General features: G+C 47.1%; 1 protein-coding gene across 1 annotated transcript; it reads right to left on the bottom strand.

Annotated features, from left to right (window-relative positions):
* Positions 1-1,151: 1,151 nt before the first annotated feature.
* LOC143383231 (cocaine esterase-like) lies at positions 1,152-9,352 on the bottom strand. The gene is made up of 12 exons (XM_076837568.2): positions 9,277-9,352; positions 6,648-6,852; positions 5,515-5,656; positions 4,663-4,796; positions 4,324-4,582; positions 3,831-3,929; positions 3,420-3,560; positions 3,230-3,310; positions 2,856-3,003; positions 2,341-2,478; positions 1,785-1,857; positions 1,152-1,338 (listed from the first exon to the last, which is right to left on the bottom strand). The coding sequence occupies exons 1-12, from the start codon at positions 9,350-9,352 to the stop codon at positions 1,152-1,154; spliced, it is 1,683 nt and encodes a 560-aa protein (XP_076693683.2).
* Positions 9,353-23,134: the final 13,782 nt, after the last annotated feature.

The following is a 23,134-nucleotide window of genomic DNA, read 5'->3' as shown; positions in this document are numbered from 1 at the left end:
CTTGCCTAGCACTCACTAGTGCATTAAGTTCTAATGCACTAAGCTCATCCCCAACAACAACAACAACAACAACAACACACACACACACACAAAAAAAAAAAAATGCGTAACTAATAAAATCAGTCTACTACCTGGGCTTTGATTGAGAAAGAAAGAAAGAAAGAAAGAAAGAAAGAAAGAAAGAAAGAAAGAAAGAAAGAAAGAAAGAAAACCAGCCAATCTGAAAGTGATGAATCATTGGGAGGGGACTGTGTTTAGGAACTGACAAATAGGCCCAAAAGAACTTGTTTGGCCCTTCTGCCAAGTGAGAACATAGTGGGAATGTGCCATTTAGAAACCGAAGTAAGACATCCCCTGACAACATATCTGCTAACACTTGATTCTGGACTTGTCACGTCCAACACAGAAGACAACACATTTGCATTGTTTATGAGATACCCAGTTTATTGTGTTTGTTTGTTGATATTTTGGTGGTAGTACTGTGATCAAACCCAGGACCTTGTGCATGCTTGGCAAGTACTCCACCACTGAGCTACTCTCCCAGGACTTGTTAGTTTATTTTGCACTCGGGTCTCCCCATGTGGCCAGCCTGGGCTGCATATGTAATTCTTTTCCCTCAGCCTCCTGAGTGGCTTGGGTTATGGGCATGTGCCATCATACTGAGCTAGGTTATTATTGGAGTTGTTGTTGTTGCAGTTGCTGTTGCTGTTGCTGTTGTTGTTACAGGAGCCTGATGGAGTAAAACCCTGGGGCTTGTGGTGTCCAGCTTTTCTACAGAGGTCCCACTGGTATGAGAACATGGGTACTTGATGAGAGGTGGGCAAGAGGTTCAGAAAAGTACCAGCACCACTTCCTAAAACTTTTCCTTCAGCATGGGAGGGTGTGGCAACTGGGAAGAGGGCATAGATGGGGTTGTAGGGAAGGAGAGGGGAGGAAGATAGGGAGGGACTCAGGGACAGTGTGGTGAGGAGGAAGGTGGGCATGCATTGGGAATTACTGAGTGTGTCTAACAAGAGAGGACCCATGGTGGAATATATGGACAAATAACTATGTGAATGAGTGGGTCAACCCTGGTTCTTCAGTGGGCATGTGTGGGCACCACAGGAAGACCCCATCACACCTAGCACACCCCTCTCTTCCTGACAAGGGAGCTAGTGTTCTTTGTGCTTGTCCTCCGCCTCCTTTAGCTCCTGGATCTTCTGAGGCAGGGTCTTGGTCCAGAACTGCAGCCTGTGTGCCTTCAGGGCCTGGCCCACAGCAGGCTGGATGTCCAGCTGCAGGTACTGCTGGTCCTGGTCGAACAGTGGCCAGTGGGGTAGGCCCTCTCCGTTGGGGTTCCTGTGCACATGCCCTCCCAGCAGGGCAGGGCGAGGGTCAGTCTGAGATCCTTTGAACTCAGACCTGACCTTCCACCCCAGTTATAAACAGGACAGCCAGCCAGGCACACAGGGGTGTTGAGAATGTGGAAAGGGGTCCCGATGTAGGAAAGCAATGACCTCTCACTACTCTCATTCCACACAGGGCAGAGCAACCTGGCCTGTGTTGCCCTTCCTTTACAGAAGCTGGCTCCCATGGTAGCCCAGCACTATGGCTCACCCTCTGGACCACTGTGAGAAGAGACAGTGACCTGCACCCCAAAAGCACCCTGTCTTACTGTGGGTCATCCTGTTGGGTAGGGAGCTAGGATGTGATGAAGGACACAAAATAGCTAATGGGGTCACCTCAGATAAGGGGAGAAGTGGAGGGCTCTTGCCCGGGAGGCTGAGTGGTGCAGGTGTCCTCACCCATTTCGAGCAAAGTTGGCCCAGTACTTCATCATCCTCCTGCTCAGCAGCTCCTCCTCCTCAGTGAGCTCAACTGTGGGAGGAGGAAGGCAAGGGTCCAGGTCCTGCCTAACCCCATCCAGCTGTCCACTCCTGTGCCACACTCAACACCCCAGCCCCAGGTTTGTGTCCCTTCCCTATCACAACAGTCCCAGGGCCAGGCCCTCTGCTTGCCCAACCTGCCTTTACTACTCCTCGCCTTTAACTGGATCAACACTGGGCTCCTCCTTGGCCTAGCAGTTTCCTTATTTGGACACTGTGAAGGCATTTAAGAAATGATTAGGCTTTTACCCAACCCCTTCTTCTCCTATGCTAAACACCATGTTTGGGGTGGGAATAGGTAGAAAGGAGTGTAGATTAGAGGGGGAAAGGTCTAACCCTGGAATGACCCATTGAGTTGTAAGATGGTAGACACTGGATCCCATGTTCTCTCTTAGCCCCAATTTCTCATTGTATCATGAGAGTGATTGTCACCCTGTAGTCATGAGAATGCTCCTGTGGAACAAGGAGAACTCACCTCTGAAGCCATTAATGAAGGATCCAAAGACAAAGATGAACTCGTCACCATGGTCAGCCTTCACATGTGGAGGCCTCATGGCCTTAATCACGCTGGGCGGATGCTGGAACTCATAGAAGTAGACAGGAGCATGGGAGCCTGGAGGGTGGACAGGATGTGTCACTGTTGGTGACAAGATTGCTAGGTCCAGCACTGTTTGAATCTTTACAGTGGCGTGGAAGTCCAAAATGGGTCTGGGTGTAGTTGGAAGGCTCTTTGTTAAGTCATATCTTGGACTTCTTGGCTATGTTGTCACAAGCAAGGCCTTGAGTGCCCCTTAGTTCCCTCCTCTGTAAAATGAATGTGATGTCTATGTCTTACTCTAGCCATAAGGATTAACTGAGATGAGGGCCTTCAGGTGCCTGGGAACAGGGTCTGGATAAAGACGTGTCAGGACCTGACACCAGACCTCTCCTGGGACCCACAGCTCTGAGCTGTCTCCTAGGAAACCAGGATTCAGGTTCAGATACACTCACTCTGATCATGTGCTACTTGGAGTGCAGGCATCACAAACATGAAGTCTGCCATCATCTCCTGGAACTGGAGTCGGAGGGTGTGGGGGTCCTCGTTGTCTCCCATGTACTCCTCCATCAATAGGTCAGCACATTCGGCAGGCAACTTCATCTAGTCCAGGGGATCAGGGAGAGTCAGGTTAGGCAATCTCTGGGGCAGGGAGGCAGGATCTAAAGCATAGGGATTGGGGTTTGGGATGTGTCTGGGAATAGGGCAAAGGTGTCAAGCTGTGCTGTCCCACCACAAATGCACATAGATCTATCTTGTTCCTGGGGATTACTGAAAAGGAAGAGTGTCTGGCTGCACTCTGTCTGGTGCAGGACCCCAGAAGTCTCACCATCTGTGCTGATGTTCTGTGCAGAAGAGCTCGCACGGTCTCTCTGTCTACGTTTTTCTGGATTTCAGGTGGGCCCAAGAACTGTGTGGTGAAATGATAGTCTAGAGTTGGGGATGGGATATCCAGGAGGTACGAAGTCTAAAGCTGCTCCTCCCTGACACTATCATGAGGGTTTGTAGAGGGGTCTCACCATGGGAAGGAGCCAACCATACTCATCATTGTTGACACCAATGATGCTCGGAACAGGTTGAAAATCAGCAGAGGCCAGAAGCTCCTGTGGGTGCCTGGGTAGGAAGGCCCCATCCACCACAGCAGAAATCATCTTGAAGGGCTAAGGGGGCATTCAAAGTCCATGATTATGGGAAGCAAAGTCTCTTTTCTAATGATACCAAAGTTACCACCAACCCATCCTAACTAACCCATGATGCATTCATAAATTCTACACCTGGTTCAGCATATTTTTATCTCGATTCCCATCCAGAACACTGAGAATATAAGAAGATCAAGCCCTGGAAATGAGATCCTTGTTCCACAGTAGAAAGCACTGTACTTTCCTTACACCATAACCCCTGTCTCCTCACTAATGTCCATTCAGCCCTACCTTGGTAATAGCCAGCATTTCCTGTTCACTCTTGCCCCGCAGGCAGCTCACCAGGGCCTCTGACTCTACCTGCCCACAGTCAGACAGGTTGGCCACCATCTGTAAAGAAAGGGCAGTATTGCCTAAATCTCAGCTCTGTGCAGGTTGCCCTTTAATTCTCAAAGTGTACCCTGTTTTACTGCTGCAGGTGTGAAATTCTTCCACCTTCCCTGAAGCTCAGGTGTCAGCCAGAGGAGCCATCACACCGGCTTATACGGGTCTTCTGAGGATAAGGATCCCTGGATGCAGCTTTGCAGAACATAGAGCAAAATCAAACACTTGAGGCAGAGGTGTGTGGATTCTGACCTTTGAGCTCCTCTGAAACCCTGGGGTTGTGGCCAGTCTCAAAGACACCTGCATGGTCTTTGTTACCATGGAACAGACAGAGAGGCAGAGGCTCTGAAGGTGATGGGTGAGGCAGCAGATATGGCTGTGGGCAGTAAAGGATACTCACTGTGGAGACAACTTTAGATGAGCTGGTGATGAGGCCAGGCAGCAGGGCCACCCCACTCTCCATGATGGCACCATGGAAGAGTCCTTGGGACATTGGAGACACCACATGTGAGGACACACTAGTGCCACCTGCAGACTCCCCAAAAATGGTGACCCGATCAGGGTTGCCTCCAAAGTGGGCGATATTCTGCTGGACCCAGCGTAGGGCAGCCACTTGGTCCAGGTAGCCCCAGTTGCCAGTGGCATGCTGGTCTCCAGTGCTGAGAAATGCAAGGATGATGATCACTGCATGGTCCTCTGTCTACTCAGCCCCCATGGACCATCCCTGCCCCAGGCTCACCTGAAGAAGCCCAGAACTCCCAGGCGATACTGAATACTGACCACCAGTACATTTTCAATGGCTGCCAGAATAGAACCATCAAACATGGAAGCTGAGCCCATCACCAAGCCACCACCATGGATCCAGACCATCACCTGGGAAATCAGGAGATATACCATGTGGCAGACACCCTGCCCACTCCATCCTGGCTGAAGCCCTACTCTGAACACCATTTTGACTTGTTGAGCTACCCACACAGAATGCTAGTAGGACCTCATGACCTAGGGTATTGGTGACAGAGTAAGTTCAATTTGGAAGATCAGTCCTCTCATATTTTTGGAGTCTAACCAGGAGGTAGAATGTGGATCTCTTCCTCTCAGAACTAGTATAAAAGAAAAGAAAATTGATGTCTGTGATTATCCCACTTGAACATTAATTTAAAGTGTCATCTAATATCTGCTCCCAAAAATAATCCATAGTCATGGAATTTAGTGATCTCAAAGTGCATCATTTGTGCATTTGAATGGATCTCCTGAATACAAGCTGGTGAGTTGATCATTGGCTTAGAACACCTGGCCTCTGAGAGCATCCAGGGCTCTTTGACTCCATGCCTAGGTCAGATTCCTGCCTGCATAAGAGGCCTTCTTGGAGCTGATAGTGAGAAACTTTTCATGGTAATTCACTTCACAGTGGTGGCCAGCTGAACCTGTGTCTTCCAGTGTCGTTGGTATTGTTATGTAGTACTTGGGGTCAATCCAAGGTCTTCACAGCATTGTGCTAGCTCTCTACCTTGAACCATATCCTAAGCCCACTTCTAATGTTCTCCCAAAAAATGTTCTCCCACCCTTCAACTGACCATGACTTAACACTCACAGGCAGGTTAGAGCCCTCACGGGCATGTGCAGGCGCGTAGATGCTGAGGTACAGGCAGTCCTCTGACATGGGGATGGGAGGCAAGTTTATAGTCCCTAGGTTCAGAGCCTCTAGATTCAATGCATCTGCATTTTGCAGACACCTGGTGACAACGGAATACAGTTACTCCAGGGGCTGAGCAGTGGTCAATTCAGACCTCAGGTCCTGACTGGATCCCAGACAACCTCACTCCCTGCCTTAACTGATGCCTGGCCTCACATGATCCTTCTTTCAAGTCATTTCCCACTGAGTTCCAGGCCATAGGCTCGGGGGAAGCAGGGATGGATTCCAGACCCCCAGGGAGGCCTCAAGATTGTTGAGCACTTGATTCCACCTCCTTCTGAGGCTGGGCAATCCTGACTCTAGGGCCCTGTCTGGGAAATACTGGCTGCCCCTGTTGACAGTCACTATTTATTACTATCTCCACTCAGGCCTGGAACAGCATGGGTGTCCCCACACAGCTGGTGCCTGAGTGGATGGAGGTTAGTTCTCACAGAAGGGTAATGGGGCATCCCACAGCCCAACTTGAGACTCTCAGAAAACCTCACCCCTCCACTGAGTCTCCAGCTGTAAGCACATGGCCCTTTCCCTTGGCCCTGTGGGTGGGGTCCCCAAGGAGCCACCACTGTTGCCCTCCTGAGAGATCTGCACCATCAACTGCTAGAGTCAAGGTCTTTTATAGGTTCAGAGAGCCAAGCCAACCCTCTCCCAGACACATCTCCCCTGGTGGGAGAGAACACCTGGAGTAAGCCAAATCCAGGGATATGTGTTTCTGCTTTTGTGTTCAGCACCTGAAGCTAATGCCTGTTGGGTTCCACACCCTGAGGCAGGAGCCTGTCAAAGTTACTCCTGCATTGGAAAAATGAATGTGGGAATTGCCCCAATGCAGAGGGATATATTTTTATATATTTGTTTACTTAGGGCCTGGGTTTCAAAGCCAGTGCATTAGGTTGCTAAAAACGCATTAGCACTGGTCTACAGCCCCAGGCCTTGCAGTGCAGTTTAGATGAAAGAGCCACTGCAGCCTGGCCCAGGGCTTGGAGTACCCACCCCCACCACAACCCTGAGGTTACCCAGATCCCTGGTAAGCTTACATGGCCGGGTGGGAGGTCCCATTCCTCACACCACTCCAAGCTTCAGGTGGCTCAGGGGCTACAAAGCGCAGTGGTCCTACAGGTGGCTTGGCAAAGGGAATTCCCAGGAAGGTGTGGACCCCCACATCTGTTGCCTTCACGTGAACGAGGCTGCCCCGCACCTGCCCGGTGTGAGTCATCCGGATGGGGCTGACTGAGTCCTGGCCTGTGGGCAGAGAGATGTACTTCAGGATCAGGTCTCATCAATCAGCTGCTGACCTACAGCACTGGTCCTGGTTGGCCCTCCTCAGCTCAGCCTTGTTGAGGGAGCCTGATCTGTCAAAATTCACTTCAGAATCTTTCTGCCCATCCCTAGTGCCTATCCCCACCACCACTATCACTCGACCAGCTCACAGCCTATCCTCCCAGGCTCACCAGGCTCTTGTGACTTGCCACCATCTTCTCAGCCCTACCATCTTCCAGCAGAATGTCTTTTGGGCTGATGGGGCAAGAGTGTCCATTGCACTCACTGTGCCAGGTCATGTCACGCACTAGGAGGACTGTGGGAGTGGAAATAAAGTTTCCCATCCTCAAGGATCTCATGCTTGAGAAGACAAGAAATGACATAAAAAAGCATCATTCAGGAAAGGAGAATCAGGTGTTAGGAGGGGAGCTATGAGTTCAGACCATACAAATCTCGTCTTGCCTGGAGTTGGGGATCAAGGCAAGGAACCATTGGAACGTTAAGCCAGATATATCTGGCTTGTCCAATTCATGATATTTGTTAAAGGTTGATGTTGGGCATGCTGCATTTAAATCTTCTCTCTTCCCTAGAATGGGCCTGCTCTTGGGTGCTGTGCAGCTCTCTGGCTGTCCCAGTTCACTCTGTGCTTCAGGGTGCAGGTAGGTGGCAGTCAGGTCCACAGTCCTCCTGCTATTGCTGACATCTCCCCAGCTCCTAGAACACCGGAGCTTTCCCTCCCACAGGCTCAAGATCTCACTCTAGAATGTGGTAGATCTGAGCTGGTTTCCATAAGAAAAAGTTAAAAACTCCAAATCTCCTCTTTTCTCCCACCAGATCCCCTAGGATCTGCATGTTTGATGCTCCCTGGTACAGGTCAGGCCAGGGCAGCAGCCACTCACAGGACCAGAGGAGGAAATTGGCCAGCATCCCTCCAAGTCCAAAGACTCACTCCTGTCCCTACCAACATGCTGTCTCCACACAATGCCTTGCCAGAGGGATCGTGGTCCATGTAACTCATGTGGTGACTGGCCACTAATGCCTGATTTTGTAATTACAAAGGGCAAAGTCTGCTAAGTAATCCTGCTCACAGTCTGATGACATAATGTAGCTGCTTCTTTGGGGAGAAGCCCTGCATAAAACAGCAGGAGGAATCTCTACTATGTACGTAGTGAAGTGAAGTTTCCTTGTGTCCAGATGAGGAAAATGTCACACTAGAAAAAATGGGTTTGAGACCATTTAGGTGAGAGACAAAGATGAGTAGTGTGTAAGACCTGGACCCTATTTAAGACCTAGATGGGCCTGTGGAGGGGCCAGGACTGGGTGGGCAGAAGACTGTGGGATGCAAATCTATACCCTCTCGGGACTCGAGTATTTTTTTTTCTTTTTTTGGATGTGAGTTACAGAAAAAAGACTGTTAAAAACAGAATCTTTTGGGGGTGGAAGTGGGGCTGGGGATATGGCTCAGAGGTAGAGCGCTCCTCTGACGTGCGTGAGGCAATGGGTGCGATCCTCAGCACCACATAAATATAAAATAAAATATTTTTTTAAAAAAATAAATACTAAAAAGAAAATAGAATCTTTCAGTAAAGCCAGAAAAATCTTTCTGCTGAGAAAGTTCTGGTTCTCTAAGGCCCAGGTAAGGGAGGAAGCCTATCAGTGGTGGTCCAAGGGGGACAAGGGACCATGGATTCCTTCGTGCAGATTAGGCTGGGAAAATTGAGGCAATGACCAACACCCACAATAGGAGCCTTTGTATTGGGAGGGATCCAGGGCTGCTGACACTCCCTGGGTATGGTACTCTCATGCCAGCACCTTCTGATAAAGGCCTGGAGACTTGTAGCAGGTACAGAGCGCTTCGTCTTTCCTGTAGAATACAATCCAAGGACAGCCAACTTTGATATTCCAATGAAGGGAACCCAGCAGTCATTCAGATCAGCATTGAGAAGTGGTACCACGGGCTATTGTAAACTCCAGGACCAGTATCCTTGCCTGTGGACCCTGCAGAAGGGGCCAGCACATCTCTGGCCAAGGGGTCAACACACTCAGAGCCAAATGTTACCAGCAAACTCTTCTTATTGCTGTTGTTATTATCCAAGGGTGAGTAGTAGCTACAGCCACAGCCACACATGGGAGGGGAAGTCCTCTATCTATGTTGCTTTGCAAGGAGGCTTCTGACATGCCCATACTGTGCTCCTCACAATCCCCTCCCACTAGCTCACTCCCCCATGGGGGTGTCCTCAGGCAGCTCTGACCCTCTCTGGCTCACCCTCCTGCCCCTCATCCCCTTCATCTGTCTACTCCACCAACTCCCCCGCCCTGGTGCCTTCCCCCTAGGCTCAGGCCCTGTGTCTGTGCACTTTGGCAGATCCAACCTGGTCTCTACCACCCTCCCCATGGCAGCCTCACCCTGGCCCTGGATGAGGAGCATCAGGAGCCCATAGGCCACGAGGATGAGCCAGGCAGAAAGTCGATGCAGGCACATGGTCGGCTCCCAGGGCTGCTTCTGTATTCCTGGGCTTCACCTAGAAATGCAGAGCAGCATTCTGCCAGGTGGAATTTGGACCTGACAGTGAGGAGGCTGGGAAATGGGTGGTGCCCTGCAAGGGGTGTGCTGCAGGAGAGTCACTCTGAACTCTCAGAGGTCATGGAGCCAGTGTGCAGCGGGCAGGACCCTACCCCTCTTCTTCCCTTGGCCACCTCCCAAGACACTGCACAGCCTCTGCAGCCCCATTGAGGTCCCAGGACCCCTCTCTTCACACCTGGAGTCACTAATTCCCTGTCTTTGCTCTCTCAGGCCCATGAGGGTGTTGGGGAGGAGAGGAGGGAGCAGAGAGCTGGATGTAACTGGAGGAACCTGGGGGGCTTCTCTGAGGGGGCAGAATGAAGATTTCCAGAGATGGAGAAATACAGGTGACCTTGCTGGAGTGAGGGGAACTGCTTGCACAGTGGCAGGGACGTGTGACTGTGACCTTCATAGCTGATGGGGTGCCCTTCAATAGTTCCTAATCTCTTATAGACCATGTTCTGAGATCCTCTGAGGGCCCCTGCCTTCTCAGTCTGACCCTTCTTTGTGAAGGCATTTCTGTAGATATCCCATCAACATAAAACCAAGCTCCAGTTTACAGTCACATATCCACTGGAAAGATGTGAAATGAGTGTCTGTTGGTTCCAGGGAACTCCCATGGATTATGTACCTCTGAGAGATTCTAAATCATCCTGAGCCCTGCGTGGGTGAATGGAAGCCCGTCTGGGTTAGAAGAATCTCCTCAACCTGACTTCCCTGATGAAGGGGTGTGGGGCTCAACTTCAGGCAGCCTAGAGTTTTCCTGCAAACCGTCCTTGGCAGGCCTACCCCATCCTACCATAGGCTCTGACAGCTCAGTGTTGTGTCCTTGTCAGCCACATTGGGGAGTAATCAGCTTTATCCACAAGTGCGTAGCCAGCATGCTGAGAGCACTGCTTCTTCTTGACCTCCACCCAATCAGCAAGGCTGCTGTGGATTCAGTTTCCCTTCCAGTGTACTCTGCTCCAAGCCATCGCCCAGCTCCGTCCTGGGCAGATGCTTTCTCTGCTCTGATTCTCCTCACCTAGTTCTCAGCTGGACTCTGGGGTCCTCCCAGTTGAGTCTTATTATAAGCTCCTTTGTGTCAACTGGACAACAAGTCCTTCTTCCTAATCTGGAATCTGCTAGGTTGAAGGCCCCTATGGCATTTATGGCACCATCTTACAGGACTTAGGTTTGAAAATCACCAAGATAATAGTAATAATGTGAAATAATGAAGAGTTTCAGGAGCATATCTGTGTATGTGTTTGTATATATTATAACTTATATATCTATAGAGATGAGAGAGAGAGGGATGGGAGGGGGGAGAGAATGGAAGATGGAAGCAGAGTCTAAAAGTCAAAACAAACATCTGCAATGAGATCCCCCAACACGTGGTTTAAATACAATTTGATCTAAGACCATCAGACCAAGTGTTGAAGAGGATATGGAGCAACTGGTACCCTCATAAATGGCTGGGAGGGATGCAGAGTGACAGAATCTTTTTGGAGAAGAGTTTGTTATTTCCCTCAAAGGTTCCACACACACTTGCCATATGACTCAGCAATTCTCTCAGGTCTTTCTTCAACAGAAATGACAGCATGGGTCCTTATAAATAATTTCTGATGATGTTCCTAAGAGATTCATTAGAATTGGTCAAAAAATGGAAGTCATTCAGAGGTATAGTAACTGATCAGTGGATAAAGTATGGTGTGTGCCTACAAGCAATGCCACTCCCCAGGAAAAGGAATTTGAGATCTTTGTGCATCTCAAAAATAGTATGAGAAGTGACAGAGCCATTCCTGAAAGTGTCCATTTGCATCATATTTGGGGCAAGACCAACTAGAGGAACCCAAGAAATTAGGTGAGTGCCTTAGAGCAGGATTCAGGGCAAGGAAGGACTACAATGGGGCATGAGGAAGTTTAGGAAGTGAAAGAAACGTAAAACTTGTGGTGGTGGTGTTTGCTTATCTTACATGTTACCTCAGATTGAGTAAATTGTCCACTCAAGAGATGAATTTAACTGCATATAAGTCATTCCACACAGGGCTGTGAATGTATGTAGCTCAGTGATATAGTGCTTGCCTAGCAGGCCAAGGAGGTAGATATGGTCCCTAGTACTGTACACACTCACACACACACTCTCTCTCTCTCTCTCTCACACACACACACACACACACACACACACACACACACATGCGCGCACTCACATGCTCCACACTAAAGCAATTTAAGATTTATTTAAGATCTAAAAAATATTGTGGGACCCCTTTGGGTAATAGAGTGTGCTACTGCAGAATTGAAACATGGAAGCTTGCTCGCAGGAACTCAGTAAATGCTATAAGGATGCACCTATCAGTCTTCACCAAAAGGAAAGTCCTGCATGTGCTGCGTCCCCTCAGGCTTAATGTTAACCTTGTCTGTCCACTGGTGTTCCAAATGGCCAAATGGAATGGTCATCTTTTGCGCGGAATACATGAAGGTCTTTGATGGGGCTAAATATAGTGAATGGAAACAAGGGGGTCATCTCCCCTGGGAAAACTGGTGCCCCAGGAGGGCATGTCAGTCAGAGGTTGGGGACTGGGGGACTCCTAAGGTCTTTGGGATGAGAAATCCAGCCTCTTAATGTCTGAGAGAAATAGATTTAAGGGAACCCAGAAGCACACTGAGCATTATTTGCTACCTTTGTACAATGAGAAAAGATGAGAGGGGTGTTATAAGGTGCCAGAGAAGTTTAGGGACAGCAAAGAGGGAGAAGGAAAAATCAATGACGTGGATGCCATAGTGAGTAGGGGATGGTCAGGAGGCTGCAGGGGAATTCTGCAAGGCAGAAGGACACCTTACTGGATGGAGAGGTTCTCAGGGAACTAGGGACAAGAATCTCTTCTCTGGACCTCCTGAGCCTCCAAGGCCTCTTCCAGGACACACCACACTGAAACATCTTCTCAGATGTGGTATAATCACGTCAGTGTGGGGCTCACAGTGTCTGCAGATTCACAGGGAATAAGAGCCAATTTGAGGAGACAGGACCCTGAGGACCCCACCTGGCTCTCCTGGACATACTCAGCTGCTCCAGGTTTTAGAATCAATGGAGAAACCCAGTCCTGCTCCTCACAAGTGTGGGGATGGATTGGTGAGTGGGTTGTTTTAAATAAGCAGAGACATTTTCTAGTAGTTTGCAGTCTTGGTGGCTGAGATCTTGGGCGGTAGGTGCTAGGGTCTGAGAACTTGTGTCCACCCAATTCACACATTGAAACTTAATCTCCAGAGGGATGATATTGAGGGTTAGGGTCCTAGCTGGGCATGGTGGTGCATGCCTGTAATCCCAGTGGCTCTGAAGGCTGAGACAGGAGGATGAGAATGGGGAATTCAAAGCCAGCAATGTTGAGGTGCTAAGCAACTCAGAGAGACTCTGTCTCTAAAATAAATAAATAAATAAGTACAAAATAGACCTGGGGATGTGGCTCAGTGGTCGAGCACTTCTGAGTTCAATTCCTTGTACCAAAAGAAAAAGAGTTATGGTCCTTAGGGCATGAATAGGATATCACCAGTTTATCTTGATGAGTTCTTCTTCCTCAAATTGTTCAAGTCTGAATATTAGAGAAGTGCCAAGGCAAGAATATAAAGGATGATTTTTAATAAAGACTATTCCTGGAAGAAGGAATGAGGCCATAGCTGGTAGTATCCTGGTATCCCAAGAAGTGAGAGCATCCTGCACCTTTTAGACATTTTGGACTTTCTTTGTTTTCCTGCTCTCTTCCCCCTTATCTCTTCCTTCCTGAGTAGGCCCAGGAGATGCTGGTGGAATGCCCAAAAGGTGAGAAGCAGGTGGGCTGGAAGGGCCAAGGTGGAGTGATGGGGCAGGAAGGGAGCTGCATCCCAGGGACCTTAATTAGCAGCCCCCTGTCTGTTCAGGGGGTGCTTCATGAACCCACTTCTAGGGGGGCAGTATAGGCAGGAATCCTGGTAGACAAAGTGCTCAGGAGGCATTACCATTTCAGTCTCCCAGGGGTGGTCTCCAACTTCCTGGATTCCAACTGGCCTCCATTTTCTCCATCGACCCTGTTACCTATCTACATTGACTGCCTGTCCTTAATTCTGGCTTCAATACGGTCATGGGAGGCGTTATTTGTCCCTTATACCCTGTAATGACTCAGTGAGAAGGTTCCCTCCATCAGTGAAAAAGCTGAAAGCAAGCTCCCCTCATACTCCCAATCTGCTGGCTTCTTACTTTCTCTCTTATTTGTTTTAATTTTTTTTCAGACTCAAGTTTGAACCCAGGAGAACTTTACTAGTGACCTACATCTCTAGTTCTATTCATTTTTAATTTTGAGACAGTATTGGCATGAGATCACTATTGGCATCAGATCTGCCATTTTAGGTCTGGAGCCATTTTATTCAGAGCCTCCCAGACTTCTATTTAGGAGCCATTTTATCTAGGGACTCCAGGCTTCCATTCCAAATGTGCCTGCTAGAAGGTTCACCCACCCCAGCCCAGGACACAACCCCTAAGCACGCTTGTTGCTGCTGTCCCAGGAAGGACAGCCTTGTCAGTTTGCTCCATGCTACTGCAACAAATCTCTTGTGAGGGATTCAGGACCCTTCCCAAACCCCAGATATTGACCCCCTTGATGGACCCTCTTCCTACTGTTCTCCACCTTCTGCTCTGACCCCTCTGGGACCTCCCTCACCTACTTTCTGTCCACCTGCTACTCCTTCTTGCTTGGCACCCTCTACCCAGCCTGCACCCTTGCTTCCCTTTTAGAAGTAGCAGGGTCAGAGGGAGTTGTCCAGGTACATGTCCCTTTCTCCTTTAGTGGCCTCTCCCCAATGGAAAGGAGGCTAGGGTCCTTTACCTCCAATCCCTCAGGGTACAGTAAGGAATTCCAATACCTAATCCAATCATAGGATCCAACTTTCCATGATGCTATCCAACTGACTTCTACCTGAGGAAGGCAGGAGAGTTTGGGAGCAGGGTTAGGGAATAGCAGTTTTACCCAGCTTCTTCCAGATTTATGTCAAGACTTACATTGAACTGTAAATGGAAGAGGCCTGCAGACTCAGTAGGAGACTGATCTGAGGCCCTAGGAAAAAGAAAATAAATGTAAAAGTGTCTTTTACCTGAATTCTTAGTATACTAATCCCAAAAGCATATTGTAGGGCACCTTACTAATTACCAGGTAGTCATGATTTCTAGGACCCTTTGGTTTTTTCCCCCTTAGGTTCCATATTTTGGGAGCTCATGATTTTGATCCTGTACACCCAGGTTAATGTTTTTCTGATCAGTTCTATTTTTGTTCAACTTTTTAAACTTCTGCAATGAAATTTTGCCCACAGCAAGCTACAAGGCCTTTTCTATTGTGTTCTGTGTGCACACGTGCATTATGTGTTGTATGTCTATATGTGTACACATCAATATATCATGTACATGATATCCAAATTGGCAGATATACAATGAGTGCTCATAAATTAATAGAAATGGATCGTTTAATTTCACATGATTTAAGAAGTTTCAATCTCAACTGGGTAAACAGATGAAAGTAAGGATGTCTTTAGGATTATTTACCTCACAAGTCTCCCCAGGTGGTCAAAGAACTATCAACTCTTGAAGTCTATAGAATGTCTAATATCCATTGTTTCTAGGACTTGTCTTCAACAAGGGAAAATGGCTAATACTGTTCAATACGCTTGTCTGATATCTTCATAAAAATAAGTGTATTAGATTTGACATGGGATTACTCATAAATGTGGTTATTAGACATATGATTAATTTATAAGGTTAAAATGCTAACTGTTAAATATAATATAAAGTGCTCTTAAGTCCTTAAATTCCACTAGGTAAAATTTTTGTTGTTTTCTTCCATTGATAAATAAAAAAAGAGGCTAAGATTGCTTTGTTATCACTGAAAACAAGTTTACTGAAAATTTAAAGTCCCAACAGGTATAATACTTGAACATTATAATTTCATGAAATGGTAAACAAATGTGATTCTCTAAACAAAGAGTTCCAAAAGTTTTAACTGTTTCAATTAGAGTACTTTATATTATGTAGAGTATTTCTTCTCATTAAAATGGAATAATCTGACTAAATTTAGAAATTTATAAGGATTGTTTCAAACAGTGAATAAAAAAGAGGATAACAGATGGGAAAGGGAAATTAGAAGGTTTTAGGCACTGAACCATATTTAATAGAAGGAAAAGAAAATGATTCTGGATAAAAAAGACTTTGTTTGATGAAATAAATAAGAGGGTCAAAAGAAGTCTGTATAGAATCAGTGAAAGTCAAATATTAATGTAATGATATAAAATGACAATGATTTCTTAAATTGTTAATTTACCAATAACATTGTTTTTATTAAGTTTTACTTTTCAGAACAAATAATCGTGAGGGAATTTAGGATTATACAACTTTTAAACAACTGTTCCATGCTTAAATTTTCTTTAAAAGCTAAACTTGGTTAATATAAAAACATCAATGGAATTATGGTGCTATTTCTCTTCTTTGTATATTAAATGTGTTCATATCTTCCAGATATACAAGTCTTTAAGATAGAGGGTATAAAAGAACATTATATAAAACTGGTGTTCTCCAAACTAAAGTTGTATGGTAATTTTAGATTCATAAGGATAAAAAAATTGAATTGGGTATTTATTCATATCATTTAATTCTTTACAACTGGACCTGTTATCAGTAAGATATGTAAAGCATTTTGTTCCTTTTTACAGTGGGATACAATTTAAATGTATTTTAAGTTAATGAGTGCCTAATCTATTTATAGATTATTATTGTAAAACACAAAAGCATTTTGCTACTTTTCCACAAAAAAGCTAAAACCTTTCACCTTTCTTTAACTCATGTTTTAAATGTAATATCATTTTGTGTTAGCTAACATTCATATGGGTTAGGTGGGTTTGAGGTGATTAAGAACCCACATGCATGTAAGAACCACCAATCAGGCACCGACAGAACCACCTGTCTTTCAGCGGGGTCTCCTCACCAATCCTGGTTCTTAGCAAGCTTCCCTGACCAACCCCAGGAGGACAATGGACCCCAAAACCCCTTTTTCCTCCCAAGCTCTTCCTTCCTGACCTAAGCCCCATAAAAATTTCAGGCAGGTCCAGCCCCACTCCCTTCTCCTCAACCCGCCCTGTTGGTCTAGGGGTCTCACTTGGGAGCAAAATCTCAATAAAGCCTCCTTCAGCAGCCTTTTCAATCTGCCTCCTTTGGTCACTGCTGTCTGAACCTACATCTGGTGCCGAAATCCAGGAGGGATTTTCTGGCCTCTCCCTTAAGGGATTGAGATCCACTCTTCCCACTTCAAAGAAATCAGGAAATTCCTAATCTGCTCCTTTCCCTCTCCCTTCATCCAGGCCAACAGGATTGGGGTAAGTTCCCATGTTTCCCCTGACCTACCAACCCCTTTGTCTCGGGGTGGGGTGGGCGGGTCTATCAGTAAGTCCTGTACGTGCCATAGACCTCCACCCATTCCATTCAAGGCCTCAGGAACTGTGGAGACTTCCCAGTCCTTGCGTGACCTCTTCCAATTCTTTTGGGTCCCTGGTGGGTTGCAGGGTCACCTCAAACTTATCTGTTCCTTGGGTGAGTGAAATCAGAATTTGGGACACCTTTTTCTGCTCCTACACACCCCCCAGGGTTTCAAAAGGTCATGGGAAACACCAAGTCCTCCTTGGACCCCAAATCTCCTTTGGGTTGTCTTTTGCCAAATTTGGACTCACTCAAGACCTAAGCCAAAAACCCATTGTCTTTATTCCATTGTGGCCTGGCCCCAGTGTGACTTAGACAGTGGGTCACAATGGCCCAAAGAAGGAACTTTTGCTTTTAAATCCTCACTAAACTGGACAATTTCTGTCACTGGACAGGAAAGTGGGCAGAAGCACCTTATATCTGGAGGCACATTCAGGCTTTCTGAGACTCATTCCTGTCCTCCCTTCTGCTCTACCTGTTCTACAGCTCAAATTTTCCTTACTAGGGAAAATCCCAAATACCTTTCCCATTGTTCTACATCCCCTTCCTCATTCTCATATCCACAGGAGCTGCTCTCAGCCCCACCTTCCTGTCTTCCCCCTCCCTACCCAGGCCAAACATCTCCCACCACCCCTCCCACAACTGTACCCCCTCCTCCTCCTGCTGCTACCACAGTTCCTCCTCTCCCACTCCAGGGACCTCCCCCTCCATCCCTCTCCCCCTCCTGTCACTCCTCCTCTCCTGCAGCCATGGCTCCTCCACCCAACTCTACTACTGATACAACCCTTCCTTCTCTTCCCACTCACTCCTCTGTTCTTCTGCCAGTACCAACACCTAGTCTCAACAGGCCCTCTTACCAGCTAACCTAAAGGTCCTTTGCCCTCTCAGGGAAGTGGCAGGTGCAAAGGGGCTGGCCATGTACATGTTCCATTCAAGATCTTTCCCAGATTCAAAAGCACCTTGGGTCCTTTTTTGCTGACTCTTCTAATTTTATTAAGGGACTCTGATAACTCTCTCAGACTTATGATTTTACCTGGCATGACTTTATGTCACTCTTTCCTCCACCCTGGATGACCCTGGATGACCAAGCCAGCATCCAGAAGGCCAAATGAGATCATGCTGATCAAATTCATCTAACAGATATGACTCTCCCCACAGGTAAAGCAGCCACTCCCCTAACTGAAACCAACTGGGACTATCAAGATGACCAACGAGGTCACCATTACTGCATTCATATGGTTAAATATCCTATACAGGCATGCATGCAGTTTCAATACGTTAGTTAACTTTGATAAGCTGAGACAAATCACCCAAGATTCAGATGAGAATCCAGCCTTATTTCTCAAGCGCCTTACAGAGGCCCTCACCAAATATACTAAGCTGGATCCTGAGTCTCCCTCCAGGGCTACAGTGTTAGCAACCCATTTCATTACTCAATCAGCCCATGATACTAGAAAAAGGCTCAAAGGAGCTGAGGAGGGCCCTCAGACCCCTACCTGAGATCTGGTGAAAATGGCCTCTAACGTCTATAATGCCCGGGAAGAGTTGGCTGAAGTAGCCAAGAAGGATCAATTGCAAAAAAGGGGAACACTCCAAACCCAGGTCTTGGTGGTGGCCCTGAGGCCTATGGCTTCACAGGGGAACCAGGATTCCTCTCCACCAGAGCCCTGCTTCAAATGTGGATGCAGTGGTCCCTGGGCTTGCCAATTCCCAAACCCATGGCCCCCCACTTCAGGCTGTGCCCCACCAGTAGGCAGACTGGACACTGGAGGAGCAACTGCCCCATGGCTGGCCTTTCCTTGGCACCTCCATGTGTAAGTATGACTAGTCAGGCTGTCCATTCTCTTGAACTATTGGGGTTCACAGAAAAATGAAGATGCCTGGACTCGAGGACCCCCATCACCCTCCCCAAGCCCAGGGTAACACTGCAGGTAGTGGGTAAGTCCACAACCTTTGTTGTGGACAAGGGAGCTACCTATTCTGTCTTGCCTGCCCACACTGAGCCTCTGTTTCCTTCCCAGGTCTTGGTGATGGGGATTGATGGCCAACCCTCCTTCCCAAACAGAACTGCTAATTTGACCTGTGCCCTGGAGGGACACCCTTTCACATACTCTTCTCTGGTCATTCCAGCCTGTCCGGTTCCTCTCCAGAAAGAGATATTCTCCAACTACTAGGAGACACACTCCAACTACATTCCTAGAGTACTACCACCTATCTTCTTGTACCTTTAATCCTCAACCTCTCTAATAACCCAACAGTAACTACTGTGCCATTTACCTCTGAACTAGTGGATCCCCAGGTCTGGGTCACCTCCAAGCCAGTCATAGCCTCCCACCACAATCCAGTCCGTATCTAGCTGAAACTTAACTAAATTTCCTTTGATCCCCAACTTTCCATCTCCAAAACCCACAGGAAAGGACTTGAACCCATCATAGACTGATTACTTGCCCAGGGACTCCCCATCCCTTCTCACTCCCCCTCCCATATTGCCGGTACACAAACCCTCCGGAGCCTATCACTTAGTCCAGGACCTCCGCCTAATTAATGAGGCCTTTATTCCCATCCTTCCATTGGTTCCCAACCCTCACACTCTTCTTTTGCATATTCCCTCTTTGACCACTCACTGTATTATCCTGGATCTTAAAGGTGCCTTCTTTACAGTGCCTCTCCATCCCAACTCTTATTACCCCTTTGCCTTCATATGGGAAGAAGCTACATCCTTTTGGCCTCAGCAGCTGACATGAACAGTCCTACCCCAAGGTCTCAGGGACAGTCCCCACCTCTTTGGGCAAGCCTTGGCACAGGATCTAACTGCTTGTGACTTGGGGGACAGCACTCTCTTACACTTGCATAGAAGCCTTCCCTACCTCCAGGGAAACTGCTGACACCATCTCCTCCATCCTCATCATGCAGATCATTCCCAGGTTCAGACTTCCTGCCTCCATCCAGTCAGAAAACCATCCGACCTTCATTTCTCAGGTGGTTCAACTGGTCTCCAAAGACCTCAACATAAGTTGGAGGCTCCCTTACTGACCCCAATCCTTGGGTAAGGTTGAGAGGGATAATGGCATTCTCAAGGACTATCTCACCAGACTTGCTATTGAACTCAGACTGTCTTGGCCCAATCTCCTGCTGAGGCAGCCCCAGAGCCCTCTCAGGTCTGAGCCCCTTTGAGATACTTTATGGGTGCCCTTTCTTAATCAACCAAAGCTTTTCAATCATTCCTTCTCCCCTTGTGTCCTTCCTTGTCTTATCTCATACTTCTACACAAAGCCCTAAAGGAACACACAGACTGTTGCCTTGCTGGGCCATCCATTGACTCAATCCCAGTACAGCCACAAACTGAATCAGACCCCCTTCTACAGGGCGACACTTCTTACTTCAGGAATTGCATCCTCAATCATTGGAACCTCGATGGATGGGACCCCGAAAAGACATACTTACAACCCCAACAGCAGACAAGCTTTTGGGCCACTCCCCCTGATACTGTGTCTCCTGCCTTAAAAAAAAAATCTCCTCTTCCAAATGTTCACTCCTGAACTTCCAGCACACTGCGGTCCACCAAACTCAATATTTCTTGCCAACCCTCTTTTTCTTTTAGTAATCATTACTCCTCTCAAGCTTCTATCCCAACCCACAGATGGTTCTTCTACATCCAAGAGACGTGGCACCAGGATGGCACCACCTGCTGTCAGTTTATGGGTCAAGGCGATTGTCCTTCCAATGACTGCAATAAGGTGGAAACCTTAACATTACTGGATTCAACTGAGCCACCTTGTCCCACCTATGTGCAGCAATGCTATGCTTCATATCAGTCCAAACTGAGGAATCTGATAAGGTCTGACCTGACAACTATGCTGGGTGCCCTTATAATTCATGCAAGAAATGCTTCCTAGATCAGCCTTGGTATGAGAAACAAGCATACACCAAATTAATTCTTTGGAAACCATGGGACCCAAAATGGGCTTCTGGTGTATTGGTAAATTTTATTCTTGGGGTTCTCCAAGCACCACTCAGCCTCTATAAGAATATGCATAACTTATATACAAGTGTTCCCTCAAATTCACAAAACTATCCAGGAGCAAGAGAAGGAACTCCAACACCAGCTGGATGCACTTGCCCATCCTAAAGCTGACCCTTTCTCAGGGATGGCCCTAATACGTCAGGGCCTTCAGCTTCTCAATTTATCCAAAGTTAATGACGTTTCAGACTGTTTCCTCTGTGCAGGTTTGCATCGTACTCTGTTAACTGGGATCTCCATTGATCTTCCTTTCAATACCTCAGCCATACCCTAAGAGCCCCCTCTCCCGCCATTGAGGAAGTCACTCTTTTTGATAACTCATCAGGGAATTTCCCCTGCTGCTACACTGCCTCTGGTTCAGCACCCTGTGACCAAATCATTCAAATCACTTTCCCAACATTTGTTCTGCTGGGTTTTCTTTTTCTGTGGCAATGGTACTCTAACAAAAATTCTAAGCCTCAACATGCTCTTTGCTTTTTATGTTCCTTCCATCTTGGTCACTCAATAAACTCTGCACAGTGAGGCTGAATTAATATGACTTGTTACTATCTCCCTTTCCAGGACAAGATGGACCATTTTTTCTAACAGTAGTAGTTGAACTCTCTCTGGCCTCCTCACTCACTGCCTCCAGACTGGGGGCAGGAGGACTTGGTTATGCAGTAAACACGACACAGAAGCTTGAACAACAACTTTGGGAAGTGGTAGAGGCATCGGCCACCTCTCTCGCGTCCCTACAAAGGCAAGTCACATCTATTGCTCAAGTTTCATTACAGAATATTCGAGCCCTAGATCTTCTGATGGCAGACAAAGGAGAAACTTGTCTATTCCTGAAAGCAGAATGCTGCTATTAGATCAGTGAAACTGGATTGATCAAAAAGAATGACAACACCCTCCTTTCATTTGGGTGAAAGGCTTAAACAGCAACAATCAAATGACCCTTGACCCTTGTCCAGGCTGGTTAAACTCAACCTTCATTACGTGGCTGACTCCAAATCTCACTCCTATATAAGTAATAGGACTTCTATTAATGATTGCTCCCTGCCTCCTCAGGTTTGCCCAAAAGCGCATGGGTGAAATTGCCAGAGTGACCTACAACGTGATGCCCCTACACCCCTACGGTCGCCTCTCTACAGAGCCAACACCTGAACCGTCCCCTTCCCCCACCACCCCTAGCCAGCAAGAAGTATCCAGATGTATGTCACCGCCATATATCATCAAAAAGGCTAGGATGTTAGGTCGGTTTGAGGTCATTAAGAAACCCGAATGCACGAAAGAACCACCAATCAAACAATGACAGAACCACCTGCCAATAAGCGGGGTTTCCAAATCAATCCTGGATCTAAGCAAGCTCCCCCAGCCAACCCCACCAGGACAAGAGACCCCTTTTCCTGTCCCAAGCCCTCCCTTCCTGCCCTAAGCCCAATAAGAATTTCAGTCTGGTCCGGCCCCGCTCACTTCTCCTCAGACCTGCCCAGTTGATCTAAGGGTCTTGCCCAGGAGCAAAATCTCAATAAAACCTCCTTCAGCAGCCTTTTAAATCTGCCTCCTATTGGTCGCTGCTTTCTGACTTTAAAAAATGGACTTCAAAAAGAGACAATATATTATGACTTTGTAAAATGATATTTAAGAAAGAGGCAAAGATCAGCTTAAGAGCTAGAACACTTCACCTAAGATATACACGTCTGTTAGCCCCAAGAACATATAAGACTGCAGGCTGAAAAAAAAGAGATGATTAGGAAAGAATGCCCAATAATAATCTAGAAAACTACCAAAGCTAGAAGTTTTTAGTTTTAAGGCCTACAGATATTCCTAACCTAAACATGGAGGCTTGATGTTCACTAGTATGAGTATCCAGCCCTAAGGAACAAAAATAGATGTTTTACAGAATCAGATGACATTAAATAGCTTACCTACATCTTGAGAGGATGGACATCTGTGACATTAAAGTTAAATGTTGGGCTGGGGCTGGGGTTCAACGGTAGAGCACTCGCCTAGCATGTGAGATGATCTGAGTTCCATCCTCAGCATCACATAAAAAAAATGAATAAAATAAAGGTATTGTGTCTAATTACAACTAAAAATTTTTTTTAAAGTTAAATGTTGTGTTTATATTCCTGATAACTCTGGCTATGTTAAAGATTTATATTCCCAAATAAAGGCCTTGTCCTCTCTACCCTTGTTATGGGGATAACTTCTCAGTCCTCACACCTCCTGG

Source organism: Callospermophilus lateralis, chromosome 18, assembly GCF_048772815.1.
Source record: "Callospermophilus lateralis isolate mCalLat2 chromosome 18, mCalLat2.hap1, whole genome shotgun sequence".
NCBI lineage: Eukaryota > Metazoa > Chordata > Mammalia > Rodentia > Sciuridae > Callospermophilus > Callospermophilus lateralis.
Note: the sequence above shows the minus strand (reverse complement) of the source record. Positions and strands in the feature narration are given on the sequence as shown.